Source organism: Tachyglossus aculeatus, chromosome 27 (genome assembly GCF_015852505.1).
Source record: "Tachyglossus aculeatus isolate mTacAcu1 chromosome 27, mTacAcu1.pri, whole genome shotgun sequence".
NCBI lineage: Eukaryota > Metazoa > Chordata > Mammalia > Monotremata > Tachyglossidae > Tachyglossus > Tachyglossus aculeatus.
Window position 1 is genome coordinate 737,918 of NC_052092.1, and position 21,377 is coordinate 759,294.

The 21,377-nt window shown below is 49.4% G+C and overlaps 1 protein-coding gene across 2 annotated transcripts; it reads right to left on the minus strand.

Annotated features, from left to right (window-relative positions):
- Window positions 1-67: 67 nt before the first annotated feature.
- On the minus strand, window positions 68-19,561 carry TMEM141 (transmembrane protein 141). Of its 2 annotated transcripts, none has more exons than XM_038767850.1 (5): window positions 19,474-19,561; window positions 17,501-17,567; window positions 16,123-16,206; window positions 9,993-10,100; window positions 68-524 (listed from the first exon to the last, which is right to left on the minus strand). In XM_038767850.1, the coding sequence occupies exons 1-5, from the start codon at window positions 19,525-19,527 to the stop codon at window positions 145-147; spliced, it is 693 nt and encodes a 230-aa protein (XP_038623778.1). In that variant the 5' UTR covers window positions 19,528-19,561; the 3' UTR covers window positions 68-144. The 2 variants fall into 2 exon arrangements, with proteins under 2 accessions (XP_038623778.1, XP_038623779.1); XM_038767851.1 differs by lacking the exon at window positions 68-524 and adding an exon at window positions 6,724-6,985.
- Window positions 19,562-21,377: the final 1,816 nt, after the last annotated feature.

The window sequence follows — 21,377 nt, forward strand, 5'->3', positions numbered from 1 at the left end:
CCCGGTTCCACGCAGAGGCAGGGAGTGGGGGGGGGCAGCTCCCAGAATCCCGAACGGGATTCTGAAAGGCCCAGTCTCGACCCCATATGTTGCCAACTTGTACTTCCCAAGCGCTGAGTCCAGTGCTCTGCACACAGTAAGCGCTCAATAAATACGATTGATTGATCGATTGACCCCGGAGAATTGTCCAAGGGGCCTCAGGGGCCGGGGAATTTTGTGACGGAGGGAATCCTCGGAGCGGACGTGGATTTGGGAGGGCCGGACCACCTCGCCCCCTCGACTGTCATCTCCGTGAGGACGGTGATCGTGTCTACGTCCTCCGCTGTGCTCTCCCGAGCGCTCAGCGCAGCGCTCTGCGCTCCACCGGTGCCACAGATCGGTTGACCGATCCCCAGTGACCCCGACTCTAGAACGGACAGGCCCTCGGGCATCTCTCATGTGACTGGAAACTCCCTGTGGGCAGGGAACGTGTCTACCGACTCCGTTGGTAGCGCTTCCCTTCTCTGGGCCCTCAGTGACCTCATCTGGAAAATGGGGATGAAGACTGTGAGCCCCGCGTGGGACATGGACTGTATCAAACCTGATTAGCTTGTATCTACCCCAGTGCCTGGCACTTAGTAAACACTTAAATAACATTGAAGAAAACAAAACTTTGACAATAACTATGTCTTTCAAGTCCGCCACTTGGCCAATTTCTGTCACTCCCTTGTCCCAACCTCCAAGTCAGTTCTGGTGGTTCTTTCTCCCTAATATAACACGGTAGACGGAGCCTGGGAGTCAGAAGGTCATGGGTTCTAATCCTGCCTGCTGTGTGACCTTGGTCAGGTCACTTCACTTCTCTGGGCCTCAGTTACTTCACCTGCAAAATGGGGATCAAAACCGTGAGCCCCACGTGGGATGGGGACTGTATCCATCCCGATTTGCTTGTACCCACCCCGGCGCTTAGAACAGTGCGTGGCACATGGTAAGCACTTAACAAATCCAATCAATCAATCAATCGTATTTATTGAGCGCTTACTGTGTGCAGAGCACTGTACTAAGCGCTAATACTTTTAGACTGTGAGCCCACTTTTTAGACTGTGAGCCCACTTTTTAGACTGTGAGCCCACTTTTTAGACTGTGAGCCCACTGTTGGGTAGGGACTGTCTCTATGTGATGCCAATTTGTACTTCCCAAGCGCTTAGTACAGTGCTCTGCACATAGTAAGCGCTCAATAAATACGATTGATTGATTGATTGATTAATACCATTAATGAAATACCATTATGTTGCCAACTTGTCCTTCCCAAGCGCTTAGTACAGTGCTCTGCACACAGTAAGCGCTCAATAAATACGATTGAATAAATGAATTACTTAATATTATAACCAGACACAATCCTTTACCCACCGTCTAAACTGCCTCTGCGATGGTTCAATCAATCAATCGTATTTATTGAGCGCTTACTGTGTGCAGAGCACTGGACTAAGCGCTTGGGAAGTACAAGTTGGCAACATACAGAGACGGTCCCTACCCAACAGTGGGCTCACAGTCTAGAAGGGGGAGACAGAGAACAAAACCAAACATACTCACAAAATAAAATAAATAGAATAGATATGTACAAGTAAAATAGAGTAATAAATACGTACAAATATATATACATATACATATATACACATATATATATACGTACAAACATATATACATATACAGGTGCTGTGGGGAAGGGAAGGAGGTAAGGCGGGGCGGGGAAGAGGGGGAGAGGAAGGAAGGGGCTCAGTCTGGGAAGGCCTCCTGGAGGAGGTGAAATGACTTGCCCAAGGTCACACAGCTGCCAATCAATAGAGCCGGGATTAGAACCCATGACCTCTTACTCCCAATCCCGGGCTCTTGCCGCTAAACCACGCTGACTCTCCCAGGTTCATGCGTTCAATCGTATTTACAGAGCGCTGACTGCGTGCACAGCACTGTACTAAGCGACTCAACAACTTCATCAGCCTCAACTAACTCCCTCCTCCAGACCGTACTCCCTTCTGCCAAATCATTTTCCAAAAATATCATTCGGGTCACATCTTCTCCACTCCTCTGAAACGTCCAGGGGTTTCCCATCATCATCATCATCATCATCATCAATCGCATTTATTGAGCGCTTACTATGTGCAGAGCACTGGACTAAGCGCTTGGGAAGTACAAATTGGCAACATCTAGAGACGGTCCCTACCCAACAGTGGGCTCACAGTCTAAAAGGGGGAGACGGAGAACAAAACCAAACATACTAACAAAATAAAATAAATAGAATAGGTATGTACAAATAAATAGAGTAATAAATATGTACAAACATATATACATATATACAGGTGCTGTGGGGAAGGGAAGGAGGTAAGATGGAGGGGATGGAGAGGGGGACGAGGGGGAGAGGAAGGAAGGGGCTCAGTCTGGGAAGTTGGCAACCTATACCATTCACCGCGCCCCATAACCATGGTACAAATCTAGAAACTTTGTATTTATATTAATATTTGTCCGTCCCTCTCGGGACGGCCCTGGAGAGTCTTCAGTCCTCCACCGGCCTCGGCTATGGGAGAGTCAAGCTTGGCTAGTTGTAGCTTATTACTCTATTTATTCATTTATTTATTGTACTTGTACATATCTATTCTATTTCTATTTATTTTATTTTGTGAGTATGTTTGGTTTTGTTCTCTGTCTCCCCCTTTTAGACTGTGAGCCCGCCGTTGGGTCGGGACTGGCTCTCTATGTTGCCAATTTGTACTTCCCAAGCGCTTACTACACTGCTCTGCACATAGTAAGCGCTCAATAAATACGATTGATTGATTGGGCAGTGGCTAGCGAGTGGCAGTCCATCCGCCACGGGTCAAAACTCCCCCGCGCCGAGCAGCCGCGGCGCGGGAGAGCGTCTGGGGGAGTGACAAGTTACTGTTTGGACGGCGATGGGGGCAACCCGCGTCTGCATTTTGATGGAGAAAACTCTGTTGATCCACTATGGGAGCCATCGCCGATGGAGACGGGGAATTCCGGGAGCGGCGTCCACGGAGCCGCTGTGGGTCGGAGGCGACTTGCCGGAATCAGATATTTGTCTCCCACTCTGGACCGCGTGCTTGTTGTGGGTTGGGAACGCGTCCCCCAACTCTGTTGCAAGGTACCCTCCTAATACTCGATAATAATTATGGTACCCATTAAGCGCTTACTACGCGCCAGGCACTGTCCCGATTGACTGAGACTCCGTTGCGTGGGCTTTCCTGTAGTTAGTGTCGGTCTCCCCGTTAGACTGTAAACTCTCTGAGGGGAGGGAGCGTGTCTAATAACTCCATTGTACTCTCCCAAGGGCCCAGTTCAGTGCTCAGCCCATAGTAAGCGCTCCCTAAATGCTCTCCTTTGGTTGAGTCGTCCAGCCCAGCCTCCTGTTTCCGACCGGGGCAACACCTCGGTCAGCTGCCCCAGTGGACATCCACCATCTTGACTTCATTCACTCATTCAGTTAATAATAATAATCATAACGATGGCATTTATTAAAGCGCTTACTCTGTGCAAAGCACTGTTCTAAGCGCTGGGGAGGTTACGATAATTATAACGGCATTTATTAAGCGCTTACCTTAATAAGCTGGGGAGACGGCGTGGCTCAGTGGAAACAGCCCGGGCTTTGGAGTCAGAGGTCATGGGTTCAAATTCCGACTCCACCACTTGTCAGCTGTGTGACTTTGGGCACGTCACTTCACTTCTCTGTGCCTCAGTTCCCTCATCTGTAAAATGGGGATGAAGACTGTGAGCCCCCCGTGGGACAACCTGATCACCTTGTTAACCTCCCCAGCGCTTAGAACAGTGCTTTGCACATAGTAAGCGCTTAATAAATGCTAACATTATTATTATTATTATTATTACCATGTGCAAAGCACCGTTAGATGATCAGGTTGTCCCACGGGGGGGGGCTCACGGTCTCAATCCCCATTTTCCAGATGAGGTAACTGAGGCCCAGAGAAGCGAAGTGACTTGCCCAGAGTCACACAGCCGACAATTGGCGGAGCCGGCATTTGAACCCATGACCTTTGGCTCCAGAGCCTGGGCCCTTTTCCACTGAGCCACGCCGCTTCTCATATTGTATTTATTGAGCGTTTACTGCGGGCAGGGCACTGAACTGAGCGCTTGGAAAGCACAATTCAGCAACAAATGGAGACAATCCCTGCTCACAATGGGATCACAGTCTAGTAGATTTAAGGATGCCGGGTCACTTGACATCCTTCCGACGCTTCTCTCTTCACAACATCCCCCCTTCCGATTCCCACCACGAACGCTTCATCTAGGAGTTTCTGCACAACGCCCTCAATCAATCGTATTTATTGAGCGCTTACTGTGTGCAGAGCACTGTGCTAAGCGCTCGGGAAGCCCTCCCTCCCCAAACCCGACAATTACTCTCCCCCGGCCCCTCTTCAAAGCCTTACTGAAGCCCATCTCCTCCAAGAGGCCTTCCCAAACGAAGCCCCACTTTTCCTCATCTCTCCCTCCCTTCTGCGTCGCCCTCCCTCCGTCCCAGCCCCAATCAATCAATCGTATTTATTGAGCGCTTACTGTGTGCAGAGCACTGTACTAAGCGCTTGGGAAGTACAAGTTGGCAACACATATAGTCCCTACCCAACAGCGGGCTCACAGTCTAGAAGCCCCACACCACTTACGTTCACATCTGCCACTGATTTATCAAAACTGACGTCTGTCTCCCCCGCTTTGAGACCGTGAGCTCATCATCATCATCAATCGCATTTATTGAGCGCTTACTGCGTGCAGAGCACTGTACTAAGCGCTTGGGAAGTACAAGTCAGCAACACATAGTGACAGTCCCTACCCAACAGCGGGCTCACAGTCTAGAAGCCCCACACCACTTACGTTCGCATCTGCCACTGATTTATCAAAACTGATGTCTGTCTCCCCCGCTTTGAGACTGTGAGCTCATCATCATCATCAGTCGTATTTATTGAGCGCTTACTGTGTGCAGAGCTCTGTACTAAGCGCTTGAGAAGTACAAGTCGGCAACACATAGAGACAGTCCCTACCCAACAGCGGGCTCACAGTCTAGAAGCCCCACACCACTTACGTTCGCATCTGCCACTGATTTATCGATACTGACGTCTGCCTCCCCCGCTTTGAGACCGTGAGCTCATCATCACCATCAATCGTATTTATTGAGCGCTTACTGTGTGCAGAGCTCTGTACTAAGCGCTTGGGAAGTACAAGTCGGCAACACATAGAGACAGTCCCTACCCAACAGCGGGTTCACAGTCTAGAAGCCCCACACCACTTAACGTTCGCATCTGCCACTGATTTATCAAAACTGACGTCTGCCTCCCCAGCTTTGAGACCGTGAGCTCATCATCACCATCAATCGTATTTATTGAGCGCTTACTGCGTGCAGAGCTCTGTACTAAGCGCTTGGGAAGTACAAGTCGGCAACACAAAGAGACAGTCCCTACCCAACAGCGGGCTCACGGTCTAGAAGCCCCACACTACTTACGTTCGCATCTGCCACTGATTTATCAATACTGACGTCCGTCTCCCCCGCTTTGAGACCGTGAGCTCATCATCATCATCAATCGTATTTATTGAGCGCTTACTGTGTGCAGAGCTCTGTACTAAGCGCTTGGGAAGTACAAGTCGGCAACACATAGAGACAGTCCCTACCCAACAGCGGGTTCACAGTCTAGAAGCCCCACACCACTTAACGTTCGCATCTGCCACTGATTTATCAAAACTGACGTCTGCCTCCCCAGCTTTGAGACCGTGAGCTCATCATCACCATCAATCGTATTTATTGAGCGCTTACTGCGTGCAGAGCTCTGTACTAAGCGCTTGGGAAGTACAAGTCGGCAACACATAGAGACAGTCCCTACCCAACAGCGGGCTCACAGTCTGGAAGACTCATTCATGAGTCTTTATGAATGAATGTTCAATTTGTACTTCCCAAGCGCTTAGTACAGTGCTCTGCACATAGTAAGCGCTCAATAAATACAATTGATGATGGAAGCCCCACACCACTTACGTTTGCATCTGCCACTGACTTATCAAAACTGACGTCTGCTTCCCCCGCTTTGAGACCATGAGCTCATCATCATCATCAATCGTATTTATTGAGCGCTTACTGTGTGCAGAGCACTGTACTAAGCGCTTGGGAAGTACAAGTCGGCAACGCATAGAGACAGTCCCTACCCAACAGCTGGCTCACAGTCTGGAAGACTCATTCACGAGTCTTCATGAATGAATGTTCAATTTGTACTTCCCAAGCGCTTAGTACAGTGCTCTGCACATAGTAAGCGCTCAATAAATACGATTGACGATGGAAGCCCCGCACCACTTACGTCCGCACCTGCCACTGATTTATCGATACCGACGTCCGTCTCCCCCGCTCTGAGACCGTGAGCTCGTCGTGGGCAGGGAAGGTTTCCGTTCCTTGTCGTAGCGTGCTCACCTAAGCGCTCAGTACAGTGCTCCGCACACGGTAAGGGCTCAATAAATATGATCGAGCGAAGGCGCGATTCCCGGCGCTGATGCTGCCTCGTGGGGCCCGGGGCTCTGCCGCCCGAGCTCTGGACTGGCCGGTCCTTCCGCTGTCAACGTGGCTTCTGGGTTACCATGTTTTGGCCGCCCCCCGTAGCCCCCTTGCCCCCCACAGACCAATAAGTAGCACTCCTTCGAGCGCTTAGTACAGTGCTCTGCACATAGTAAGCGCTCAATAAATACGATCGATGATTGATGATGACACAGGTTTAATCACCAACCCCTCCGGGGCTAGGAGAGGGGGTCTTCTCTCCGCCATCCCGGGCGGGCCGTCAGAGGGAAGGACGCGGAGGGGAAGCCCGCCGGATCCCAGATCCCACCGGTCCGATCCCCGCTTCCCGGCCCGGACGTTCGGGGGAGTGCCCCCCGCTCCCCTATTCCAGCACATCCCCATACTGGTTCCTCGGCGGGGCCGGCTCCCTGCTCTCGGGGGGGTCCGGCCGGACGCTCGGCTCTGGAAGAAACAAAGAGGGAAAGCCGTCGGGATCGAGGCTGGGTCGGGTGAGAAGCAGCGTGGCCTACGGGGAAGGCGCCGGGATCGACTTCCGGCTGCCTCAGTTTCTTCATCTGGAAAATGAGGGCTAGGTACCTGTCTTCCCTCCTACTTGGACCATTAGTCCCGCGTGGAACGGGGACTGTATCCGACCGGATGACCTATTACGAACAGTGCGAACACTGAATAAATACCGTTATTTAGCTCTCATGCAACCGAGGTCCGTGGACCTAAATAATAATAATAATAATAATAATAATAATGATGATGGCATTTGTTAAGCGCTTACTCCCCCTCTCCATTCCCCCCACCTTACCTCCTTCCCTTCCCCACAGCACCTGTATATATGTATATATGTTTGTACAGATTTATTACTCTATTTATTTATTTTACTTGTACATATCTATTCTATTTATTTTGTTTTGGAAATATGTTTTGTTGTCTGTCTCCCCCTTCTAGACTGTGAGCCCACTGTTGGGTAGGGACTGTCTCTATATGTTGCCAACTTGGACTTCCCAAGCGCTTAGTACAGTGCTCTGCACACAGTAAGTGCTCAATAAATACGATTGATTGATTGATTACTATGTGCGAAGCACTGTTCTAAGCGGGGTGGGGGGGGACACACAAGGTGATCAGGTTGTCCCACGTGGGGCTCACAGTCGTAATCCCCATTTTACAGATGAGGGAACTGAGGCCCAGAGAAGTGAAGTGGCTTGCCCAAGGTCACACAGCAGACGTGCGGCGGAGCCGGGATTAGAACCCATGACCGCTGACTCCCGAGCCCGGGCTCTTTCCACTGAGCCGCGCTGCTCAAGCAAGGAAATTGGACCCAGGGGCTCTATTCATTCATTCAATCGTATTTATTGAGCGCTTACTGTGTGCAGAGCACTGTCCTAAGCGCTTGGGAAGAACAAGTTGGCAACATCTAGAGACGGTCCCTACCCAACAGTGGGCTCACGTTCTAGAAGGGGGAGACGGACAACAAAACAAAACGTATTAACAAAATAAAATAAATAGAATAGTAAATAGCCGTGGCATGTATTAAGTGTTTGCCGTGGGTTGTACGTCCAAATCTGGAATTTATTTATTTGACTGTGCGCTTGTGGCGGGGAATTGTCACGGTTTATGATGATGATGGTGATGGCATTTGTTAAGCGCTTACTATGTGCACAGCACTGTTCTAAGCACTGGGGGTGGATACAAGGTGATCAAGTTGTCCCACACGGGGCTCACGGTCTTAATGCCCATTTTACAGACTGAGGCCCAGAGAAGCCAAGTGACTTGCCCAAGGTCACACAGCAGACATGTGGCGGAGCCGGGATTCGAACCCATGACCTCTGACTCCAAAGCCCGCGCTCTTCTCCACTGAGCCACGCTGCTCCTCAGTTTATGGTTGCATTGTACTTCCCTAAGCGCTTAATACAGTGCACTGCGCACTGTAAGTGCTGATGGAGTCTCTCTGATTGATAAATTTGTTGTTCCCCTGCCTGATTTCCTATCAGGCCTGTGGGCTAGTCCTGATGGCATTTTTATTTTAATGGCGTTCGTTCGGCGCTTAGTATGCGCCAGGCACTGTTCTAAACGGTTCAGGGGTAGCTAGAGGGTCATTCACTCATTCAATCGTATTTATTGAGCGCTTACTGCGTGCAGAGCACTGTACTAAGCGTTTGGGAAGTACAAGTTGGCAACATATAGAGACGGTCCCTACCCGAAAGCGGGCTCACAGTCATCAGGTTGGACACAGTCCCTGGTCCAAGGTGGGACTCCTAGTCATCACGTGGCTCAGTGGAAAGAGCCCGGGCTTTGGAGTCAGAGGTCATGGGTTCAAATCCCGGCTCCGCCAATTGTCAGCTGTGTGACTTTGGGCGAGTCACTTCACTTCTCTGGGCTTCAGTGACCTCATCTGGAAAATGGGGATTACGACTGTGAGCCCCAAGTGGGACAACCTGATCACCTTGTATCCTCCCCAGTGCTTAGAACAGTGCTTTGCACATAGAGAAGCAGCATGGCTCAGTTGGAAGAGCCCGGGCTTTGGAGTCAGAGGTCATGGGTTCAAATCCCGGCTCCGCCAACAGTCAGCTTTGGGCGAATCACTTCACTTCTCTGGGCCTCAGTTACCTCATCTGGAAAATGGGGATTATGACGGTGAGTCCCAAGTGGGACAACCTGATCACCTTGTATCCTCCCCAGTGCTTAGAACAGTGCTTTGCACATAGTAAGTGCCTAACAAATGCCATCATTATTATTACTAGTAGTAGTAAGCGCTTAATAAATGCCATCATTATTCTTCTAGACTGTGAGCCCGTTGTTGGGTAGGGACCGTCTCTATATGTTGCCAACTTGTACTTCCCATTCAATCAATCAATCAATCAATCGTATTTATTGAGCCTCCTACTGTGTGCAGAGCACTGTACTAAGCGCTTGGGAAGTCCAAATTGGCAACATCTAGAGACAGTCCCTACCCAACAGTGGGCTCACAGTCTAAAAGGGGGAGACAGAGAACAAAACCAAACATGCTAACAAAATAAAATAAATAGAATAGATACGTACAGGTAAAATAAATAGAGTAATAAATATGTACAAACATATATACATATATACAGGTGCAGTGGGGAAGGGAAGGAGGTAAGATGGGGGGCATGGAGAGGGGGACGAGGGGGAGAGGAAGGAAGGGGCTCAGTCTGGGAAGGCCTCCTGGAGGAGGTGAGCTCTCAGTAGGGCCTTGAAGGGAGGAAGAGAGCTAGCTTGGTACAGTGCTCTGCACCCAGTAAGCGCTCAATAAATACGATTGAATGAATGAATCATCCCCATTTCACAGATGAGGTGACAGAGAGGGGCGCAGCGACTTGCCCGAGGTCCCACGGCCGACGCGGAGCCGGACCCGGGCTCCATCGGCTGGGCCAGGCTGCTTCTCGAACGCTTCTCCGACGGCCGCGGCCGCTTCCCACCTCCTTCCCGTCCCCCTCACCTGCAGCCCCGTCCCGGGGGAGCCGGCCCGTCTCCAGGAAGAGCCAGAGGTCGGAGCATTTCTGCGTCTCCGTCCGGGTCACCGCGTAGCTGCCGGCAGAGCCTGCAACTGAAGGGAGGGTGGTGATGGAAGGTTTAACTGTCCCAGATTGAAGGCCCTACTGAGAGCTCACCTCCTCCAGGAGGCCTTCCCAGACTGAGCCCCCTCCTTCCTCTCCCCCCGCCTTACCTCCTTCCCTTCCCCACAGCACCTGGATATATGTATATATGTTGGTACGGATTTATTACTCTATTTCATTCATTCATTCAATAGTATTTATTTTTTATTTTTTTGCATTTATTAAGTGCTTACTATGTGCAAAGCACTGTTCTAAGCGCTGGGGAAGTTACAAGGTGATCAGGTTGGCCCCCGGGGGTGCTCACAGCCTTAATCCCCATTTTACAGAGGAGGTAACTGAGGCACAGAGAAGTTAAGTGACTTGCCCAAAGGCACACAGCTGACAGCTGGCGGAGCCGGGATTTGAACCCATGACCTCTGACTCTGTCTGCAGAGCACTGGACTAAGCGCTTGGGAAGTACAAGTTGGCAACGTATAGAGACGGTCCCTACCCAACAGCGGGCTCACAGTCTAGAAGGGGGAGACAGACAACAAAACAAAACATATAAACCAAATAAAATAAATTGAATAAATATGTGCGAGTAAAATAAATAGAGTAATAAATATGTACAAACAATATATACATATGTACAGGTGCTGTGGGGAGGGGAAGGAAGTTTGCAACATATAGAGATGGTCCCTACCCAACAGCGGGCTCACAGTCTAGAAGGGGGAGACAGACAGCAAAACAAAAACATATAAACCAAATAAAATAAATTGACTAAATACGTATGAGTAAAATAGAATAATAAATATGTACAAACATATATACATATATACAGGTGCTGTGGGGAGGGGAAGGAAGTTTGCAACATATAGAGATGGTCCCTACCCAACAGCGGGCTCACAGTCTAGAAGGGGGAGACAGACAGCAAAACAAAACATATAAACCAAATAAAATAAATTGAATAAATACGTACGAGTAAAATAAATAGAGTAATAAATATGTACAAACAATATATACATATATACAGGTGCTGTGGGGAGGGGAAGGAAGTTTGCAACATCTAGAGACGGTCCCTACCCAACAGCGGGCTCACAGTCAAGAAGGGGGAGACAGACAACAAAACAAAACATATAAACCAAATAAAATAAATTGACTAAATACGTACGAGTAAAATAAATAGAGTAATAAATATGTACAAACAATATATACATATATACAGGTGCTGTGGGGAGGGGAAGGAAGTTTGCAACATATAGAGATGGTCCCTACCCAACAGCGGGCTCACAGTCTAGAAGGGGGAGACAGACAACAAAACAAAACATATAAACCAAATAAAATAAATTGAATAAATACGTACGAATAAAATAGAGTAATAAATATGTACAAACAATACATACATATATACAGGTGCTGTGGGGAGAGGAAGCAAGTTTGTAACATATAGAGACGGTCCCTACCAACAGCGGGCTCACAGTCTAGAAGGGGGGAGACAGACAACAAAACAAAACATATAAATAAAATAAATTGACTAAATACGTATGAGTAAAATACAGTACTAAATATGTACAAACATATATACATATATACAGGTGCTGTGGGGAGGGGAAGGAAGTTTGCAACATATAGGGACGGTCCCTACCCAACAGCGGGCTCACAGTCTAGAAGGGGGAGAAAGACAGCAAAACAAAACATATAAACCAAATAAAATAAATTGAATATGTATGAGTAAAATAGAGTAATAAATATGTACAAACATATATACATATATACAGGTGCTGTGGGGAGGGGAAGGAAGTTTGCAACATATAGAGATGGTCCCTACCCAACAGCGGGCTCACAGTCTAGAAGGGGGAGACGGACAGCAAAACAAAACATATAAACCAAATAAAATAAATTGAATATGTATGAGTAAAATAAATAGAGTAATAAGTACGTACAAACAGATATACATATATACAGGTGCTGTGGGGAGGGGAAGGAAGTTTGCAACATTATTTATTTTATTTTGTTAATATGTTTTGTTTTGTTCTCCGTCTCCCCCTTCTAGACTGTGAGCCCACTGTTGGGTAGGGACCGTCTCTAGATCATCATCATCAATCATCAATTGTATTTACTGAGCGCTTACTATGTGCAGAGCACCGTACTAAGCGCTTGGGAAGTACAAATTGGCAACATATAGAGACAGTCCCTACCCAACAGTGGGCTCACAGTCTAAAAGGGGGAGACAGAGAAGAAACCAAACATACTAACAAAAGAAAATAAATAGAATAGATAGGTACAAATAAAATAAATAAATAGAGTAATAAATATGTACAAACATATATACATATATACAGGTGCTGTGGGGGTGCTCTAGATGATCTAGATGATGCCAACTTGGTACTTCCCAAGTGCTCTGCGCACAGTAAGCGCTCAATAAATACGATTGGTTGATTGATTGATTGATTGATTGATTGATTGAACGGGTTTGCGGGGCGGGCCCAACCCCGGGATCTCTACTCACCCAACCGAAAAGCCGTAGCAGAGATGCTGTCGGGTCCGGCTCTCTAGACGAGCTCCAATCAATCAATCAATCAATCGTATTTATTGAGCGCTTACTATGTGCAGAGCACTGTACTAAGCGCTTGGGAAGTACAAATTGGAGCTCCAGACCCCCTGAATCCCTTACCTTACCTAGAGAAGCAGCGTGGCTCGGTGGAAAGAGCCCGGGCTTTGGAGTCCGAGGTCATGGGTCAAATCCACTTGTCAGCTGGGGGACTTTGGGCAAGTCACGTCACTTCTCTGGGCCCAGTGACCTCATCTGGAAAATGGGGATTAATCCATCAATCAATCAATCGTATTAATAGAGCGCTTATTGTGTGCAGAGCACTGTACACTTCAGACTGTAAGACCCTGGTGGGACAACCCTGATCACCTTGTAACCTTCCCAGAGCTTAGAACAGTGTTTTGCACATAGTAAGTGCCGAATAAATGCCATTATTATTATTATTATTATTACCTTCAGGCCTCTCCCTCACTCCCTCACTCTCCCGGGGCAGGGAGAAGCAAAATTCAGAAGCATCAACCAGGCCAGCGGCGGACGGACGGTCCGGACTGGCCTGAAACGCTCTCCCTCCTCAAATAATAATAATAATACTGATGGTATTTGCGAAGCGCTTCCTCTATGCCAAGCGCTGTTCTAAAAGCTGGGGCAGATACAGGATAATCAGGTTGTCCCGTGCTGGGGGTGGCCCTCACCCTTTTAATCCCCATTTTTAATAATGGCATTTATTAAGTGCTTACTCTGTGCAAAGCACTGTTCTAAGCACTGGGGGGATACAAGGTGATCAGGTTGTCCCACGTGGGGCTCACAGTCTTAATCCCCATTTTACAGATGAGGGAACGGAGGCACAGAGAAGTGACTTGCCCAAAGTCACCCAGCTGGCAATTGGCAGAGCCGGGATTTGAACCCATGACCTCTGACTCCAAAGCCCGGGCTCTTTCCATTGAGCCACGCTGCTTCTCAATTTTACATTTTACAGATGCGGTAACTGCGGCACAGAGAAGTTGAGGACTTGCCCATTCATTCACTCATTCAATCGTATTTATGGAGCGCTTACTGTGTGCAGAGCACTGTACTAAGCGCTTGGGAAGTACAAGCTGGCAACATATAGAGACGGTCAATCAATCAATCAATCAATCGCATTTATTGAGCGCTTACCGTGTGCAGAGCACTGTACTAAGCGCTTGGGAAGTCCAAGCTGGCAACATATAGAGACGGTCCCTACCCAACAGCGGGTTCACAGTCTCGCACAGCAGGCGAGTGGCAGGGTCAGGATTAGAACCCGACTCCCTAAGCCTGTGCTCTTTCCACTCAGCCACGCTGCTTCTCAAATAATAATAATGATGGTATTTGTTAAGCACTTACTATGTGCAAAGCACTGTTCTAAGCACTGGGAGGGTTACAAGGTGATCAGGCTGTCCCACGGGGGATTACAAGTTTTAATCCCCATTTTCCAGATGAGGTAACTGAGGCCCAGAGAAGTGAAGTGACTTGCTCAAAGTCACCCAGCTGACAATTGGCGGAGCCGGGATTTGAACCCATGACCTCTGACTCCAAAGCCCGGGCTCAAATGCGACAGACCACAACTCTCCCCGACTTCAAAGCCCTACTAAGGGATCACCTCCTCCGGGAGGCCTGCCCTGACTGACTCCTTTCCTCTTCTCCCACTCCCTTCCGCGTCGTCCTGACTCGCTCCCTCTATTCATCCCCGCTCCCAGCCGCACCCCATTATGTCCGTATCGGTCATTTCATCATCATCATCATCAATCGTATTTATTGAGCGCTTACTGTGCGCAGAGCACTGGACTAAGCGCTTGGGAAGTACAAACTGGCAACGTCTAGAGACAGTCCCTACCCAACAGCGGGCTCACAGTCTAAAAGGGGGAGACAGAGAACAAAACCAAACATACTAACAAAATAAAATAAATAGAATAGATACGTACAAGTAAAATAAATAAATGGAGTAATAAATATGTACAGACATATATACATCATCATAATCATCATCAATCGTATTTATTGAGCGCTTACTGTGTGCAGAGCACTGTACTAAGCGCTTGGGAAGTACAAAGTGGCAACATATAGAGACAGTCCCTACCCAACAGCGGGCTCACTGTCTAAAAGGGGGAGACAGAGAACAAAACCAAACATACTAACAAAATAAACAGAATAGATATGTACAAGTAAAATAAATAAATGGAGTAATAAATATGTACAGACATATATACATCACCATCATCATCAATCGTATTTATTGAGCGCTTACTATGTGCAGAGCACTGTACTAAGCGCTTGGGAAGTACAAACTGGCAACATCTAGAGACAGTCCCTACCCAGCAGTGGGCTCACAGTCTAAAAGGGGGAGACAGAGAACAGAACCAAACATACTAACAAAATAAAATAAATAGAATAGATATCTACAAGTAAAATAAATGATTAAATACAGTAATAAATATGTACAGACATATATACATCATCATCATCATCATCAATCGTATTTATTGAGCGCTTACTATGTGCAGAGCACTGTACTAAGCGCTTGGGAAGTACAAACTGGCAACATCTAGAGACAGTCCCTACCCAACAGTGGGTTCACAGCCTAAAAGGGGGAGACAGAGAACAAAACCATCATTATCATCAATCGTATTTATTGAGCGCTTACTATGTGCAGAGCACTGTACTAAGCGCTTGGGAAGTACAAATTGGCAACATCTAGAGACAGTCCCTACCCAACAGCGGGCTCACAGTCTAAAAGGGGGAGACAGAGAACAAAACCAAACATACTAACAAAATAAAATAAATAGAATAGATATGTTCAAGTAAAAGAAATAGAGTAATAAATATGTACAAACAATATATAAATATATACAGGTGCTGTGGGGAGGAGAAGGAAGTTTGCAACATCTAGAGACGGTCCCTACCCAACAGCGGGCTCACAGTCTAGAAGGGGGAGACAGACAACAAAACAAAACATATAAACCAAATAAAATAAATTGAATAAATACGTACGAGTAAAATAGAGTAATAAATATGTACAAACAATATATACATATATACAGGTGCTGTGGGGAGGAGAAGGAAGTTTGCAACATCTAGAGACGGTCCCTACCCAACAGCGGGCTCACAGTCTAGAAGGCAGAGACAGACAACAAAACAAAACATATAAACCAAATAAAATAAATTGAATAAATACGTATGAGTAAAGTAGAGTAATAAATATGTACAAACATATATCCATATATACAGGTGCTGTGGGGAAGGGAAGGAGGTAAGATGGGGGGGATGGAGATTTATTTATATTAATGTCGGTCTTTCCCTCTAGACGGTAAGCTTGATGCGGGCAGGGAATGTGTCTGTTATAGCGTGCTCTCCCAAGCGCTTAGTACAGGGCTCTGCCTGTGATGAGCGCTCTATAAATACGACCAAGCGAATAAACGGGTTCTGACTCCCTCCGGACCCTCGCCCACCCCCGCGGGGGAACCCACCCACGGCTGCGAGGACCGTCCACTGCATGGGGTACGGCAGCTTCTTGTTGAGCAGCTTCTGGAGGGCGAAGGCGGCGCCGAACCCTGAGGAGACAAGAGCGAGCGTTCAAGCGCTTAGTACAGCGCGCTGCACACAGTAATAATAATAATAATGGCATTTATTAAGCGCTTACTATGCGCAAAGCACTGTTCTAAGCGCTGGGGAGGTTACAAGGAGATGAGCTTGTCCCACGGGGGGCAAATCAGTCCATCGACGCTCTTCATTCATTCAATTCACCCGATCTCATTTATCGGGTGCTTACTGTGTGCAAAGCACTGCGCTGAGCGCTTGGAAGAGCACAATACGACCCTCCCCCTTTTAGACTGTGAGCCCACTGTTGGGTAGGGACTGTCTCCAGATGTTGCCAATTTGTACTTCCCAAGCGCTTAGTACAGTGCTCTGCACACAGTAAGCGCTCAATAAATACGATTGATGATGATGATGATGATGTATATATGTCTGTACATATTTATTACTCTATTTATTCATTTATTTTACTTGTACATATCCATTCTATTTATTTTATTTTGGTAGTATGTTTGGTTTTGTTCTCTGTCTCCCCCTTTTAGACTGTGAGCCCACTGTTGGGTAGGGACCGTCTCTAGATGTTGCCAATTTGTACTTCCCAAAGCGCTTAGTACAGTGCTCTGCACATGGCAAGCGTTCAATAAATACGATTGATGATGATGATGATGATGTATATATGTCTGTACATATTTATTACTCTATTCATTTATTTTACTTGTACATATCTATTCTATTTTATTTTGTTAGTATGTTTGGTTTTGTTCTCTGTCTCCCCCTTTTAGACTGCGAGCCCACTGTTGGGTAGGGACTGTCTCTAGATGTTGCCAATTTGTACTTCCCAATCGCTTACTACAGTGCTCTGCACATAGTAAGCGCTCAATAAATACGATTGATGATGATGATGATGATGTATATATGCCTGTACATATTTATTACTCTATTTATTCATTTATTTTACTTGTACATATCTATTCTATTTATTTTATTTTGGTAGTATGTTTGGTTTTGTTCTCTGTCTCCCCCTTTGACTGTGAGCCCACTGTTGGGTAGGGACCGTCTCTAGATGTTGCCAATTTGTACTTCCCAAGCGCTTAGTCCAGTGCTCTGCACATAGTAAGCGCTCAATAAATACGATTGATGATGATGACGGTGATGTATGTATGTCTGATGATGATGATACAACACTAAACAGACTCATTCCCTGTCCACGACGAGCTGATTTTTGTTTTCGTCCGTGCCAGCGCTTAGAACAGTGCTCGGCACCCAGTAATTGCTTGACAAATACCGCATTATCATTATTATTGTTATTACCTGTGATAAAGGCGCCGATGCCCTTGACGAACGCGTGGGACTGGCAGGCCGCATACTCCTGCAGGCCCTGAATAAGAATCACGGTGTTTGTTACAGCGCTGGCTAAGTGCCAGGCACTGTACTAAGCGCCGGGGTCGATACGAGGTAATCGGGTTGGACGCAGTCCCCGTCCCACACAGGGCTCACGGTCTTCGTGCCCATTTTACAGGTGAGGAGACTGAGGCAGAGAGGAGGGAAGTGAGGTCACACAGCGGACAAGTAGCGGAGTCGGGATTAATAATAATAATAATAATGATGGTATTTGTTAGGCGCTTACAATGTGCCAAGCGCTGTTCTAAGCGCTGGGATAGATGCAAGTAATGGGGTTGTCCCAGGTGGGACTCACAGTCTTCACCCCCATTGTTCCTTCATTCATTCAATCGTATTTATTGAGCGTTTACTATCATCATCAATCGTATTTATTGAGCGCCTACTATCATCATCATCAATTGTATTTATTGAGCGCTTACTCATCATCATCATCATCAATCGTATTTATTGAGCGCTTACTGTGTGCACTGCACTGTACTAAGCGCTTGGGAAGTCCAAGTCGGCAACATATAGAGACGGTGCCTACCCAACAGTGGGCTCACATTGTTAAGAGAAGCAGCGTGGCTCAGTGGAAAGAGCCCGGGCTTTGGAGTCAGAGGTCAGGGGTTCAAATTCTGGCTCCGCCAACTGTCAGCTGGGTGACTTTGGGCAAGTCACTTCACTTCTCTGGGCCTCAATTCCCTCATCTGGAAAATGGGGATGAAGACTGTGAGCCCCCCGGGGGACAACCCGGCCACCTTGTAACCACCCCCCCAAAGCACAGAACGGCGTGGCTCGGTAGAAAGAGCCCGGGCTTGGGAGTCAGAGGTCGTGGGTTCAAATCCCGACTTTGCCAACTGTCAGCTGGGTGACTTTGGGCGAGTCACTTCACTTCTCTGGGCCTCAGTTACCTCATCTGGAAAATGGGGATGAAGACTGCGACCCCCCCGGGGGACAACCCGATCACCTTGCAACCCCCTCCAAAGCACAGAACAGCGTGGCTCGGTAGAAAGAGCCCGGGCTTTGGAGTCAGAGGTCGTGGGTTCAAATTCCGGATTTGCCACCTGTCTGCTGGGTGACTTTGGGCAAGTCACTTCACTTCTCTGGGCCTCAGTTCCCTCATCTGGAAAATGGGGATGAAGACTGTGAGCCCCCCGGGGGACAACCTGGCCACCTTGTAACCCCCCCAAAGCACAGAACATTGTGGCTTGGTGGAAAGAGCACGGGCTTTGGAGTCAGAGGTCGTGGGTTCAAATTCCGGCTTTGCCACCTGTCTGCTGGGTGACTTTGGGCGAGTCACTTCACTTCTCTGGGCCTCAGTTCCCTCATCTGGAAAATGGGGATGAAGACTGTGAGCCCCCCGGGGGACAACCCGGCCACCTTGTAACCCCCCCCCCCCCAAAGCACAGAACGGCGTGGCTCGGTGGAAAGAGCCCGGGCTTTGGAGTCAGAGGTCGTGGGTTCAAATACCGCCCCTGCCACCTGTCTGCTGGGTGACTTTGGGCGAGTCACTTGACTAATCCGGGCCTCGGTTCCCTCATCTGTCAAATGGGGCTGAAGACTGGGAGCCCCCCGGGGGGCCACCCCATCACCCTGTCACCTCCCCAGCGCTTAGGACAGTGCTTGGCACCTAGTAAGCGCCTAAGAAACGCCCTCATTATTACAGAACACTGCTTGGCCCCCAGTAAGCGCTTCAGCGAACGCCATCATGATGACGATGCTGATGGTGAGCGTGAGGCGATGGAATGAACGTGCGGCCGCCCCTCCCCCCCGCCGGGCGGCCATCTTGCCGGCGGCGGCGCGGGGGTGGCCGGGAAGGGTCCCTCAGTGCCCCCAAGCCAAGCCCGCGGCCCGGGACAGGATGGAAGGAGGGAGGGAGGCCCCGCCGTCCCGTCCGAGCCCACCGGGTGTCTGGCGGCCACCGGCTCCTCCACTCGGGACAGGCCCAGGGTCACCATCGGGACGGACAGACGGACGGGACCCAACGCCGCCGCCGCCTCAGCCCGAGCTCCGCCCCCTCAGCCCCGCCCCCCTTTCCCTCAGCCCCGCCCCCTCTCCCTCAGCCACGCCCCCTCTCCCTCAGCCACGCCCCCTTTCCCTCAGCCCGTTCTTCCTCAGGCCAGCCCCCTCCGTAGCCCCGCCCCCTCCCCAGCCCCGCCCTTCCTCCGCTTCCCCCAGCCCCGCCCTCCGTAGCTCCGCCCCTCCCCAGCCCCTCCTTCCTCAGTCCCGCCCCTTCCCTCCTTAGCTCCGCCCCTCTGGCCCCGCCCTCACTTAACCCCTCCCTCTCCCGTGCCCCGCCCTTCCGCAGCCCCGCCCCTTTCCTAACCCCGCCCCCATCCAGCCCCGCTCTCCCTTAACTCCTCCCTCTCCGGGCCCCGCCCTCCCTTAGCCCCTCCCCCTCCCTTGCCCTGCCCTTCCTTAGCCCCGCCCCCTCTTTAGCCCCGCCCTCCCTTAGCTCCTCTCTCCCCGAGCCCCCGCCCCTCGCTAACCCCGCCCTTCCGTAGCTCCGCCTCTCCCTAGCCCCACCCTTCCTCCGCTCCCCCCCTGGCCCCCGCCCTTCCGGAGCTCCGCCCATGTTACAGCCCACCTCGCCCTTAGCCCCGCCCCTTCGGCCCCCTGGCCCCGCCCCTCCCTTAACCCCCTACCTTAGCTCCGCCCCCTCTCCGGCCCGCCCTCCATTAGCTCCGCCCCCTTCGCAGCCCGCCCCGCCCTCAGCTCCGCCCCCTCCTTAAACCTGCCCTTCATTGGTCCAACCCCGCCCCCCCTTAGCTCCGCCCCCTCATTGGTCCCGCCCTTCCCCAGCTCCGCCCCCTGCCCGACCCCGCCCCTCCTTAGCTCCGCCCCTTGCTCCCTTGGCCCCGCCCCACCCGGCGGAGAAGCCGAGGGATTTGGACTGTGACGGTACATTCATTCATTCATTCGTATCTATTGAGCGCTTACTGTGTGCAGAGCACTGGGGGATTTGGAGCTGTGACGGTACATTCATTCAATCGTATTTATTGAGCACTGGGGGATTTGGAGCTGTGACGGTACATTCAGTCATTCAATCGCAGTTATTGAGCACTTACTGCGTGCAGAGCTCTGGACTAAGCGCTTGGGAAGTCCAAGCTGGCAACGTATAGAGACGGTCCCTACCCAACAGCGGGCTCACAGTCTAGAAGGGGGAGACGGACAACAAAGTAAAACATTAACAAAATAGAATAAATATGTACAAATAAAATAGAGTAATTCATTCGTTCATTCAATCGTATTTATTAAGCGCTTACTGCGTGCAGAGCACTGGACTAAGCGCTTGGGAAGTCCAAGCTGGCAACGTATAGAGACGGTCCCTACCCAACAGCGGGATCACAATCTAGAAGGGGGAGACGGACAACAAAGTAAAACATATTAACAAAATAGAATGAATATGTACAAATGAAATAGAGTAATTCATTCATTCGTTCATTCAATCGTATTTATTAAGCGCTTACTGCGTGCAGAGCACTGGACTAAGCGCTTGGGAAGTACAAGTTGGCAACGTAGAGAGACAAATACAGAGACATATAAAATAAATAAATAGAGTAATAATTTCATACAAACATATGGGCTTCAAGGCCGTCCATCACCTCGCCCCCTCCTACCTCACCTCCCTTCTCTCCTTCTCCAGCCCAGCCCGCACCCTCCGCCGCTAATCTCCTCCCCCGCTAATCTCCTCCCCGTACCTCGTTCTCGCCTGTCCCGCCATCGACCCCCGGCCCACGTCCTCCCCTGGGCCCGGAATGCCCCCAATCCCTCCGCCCATCCGCCAAGCTCGCTCTCTTCCTCCCTT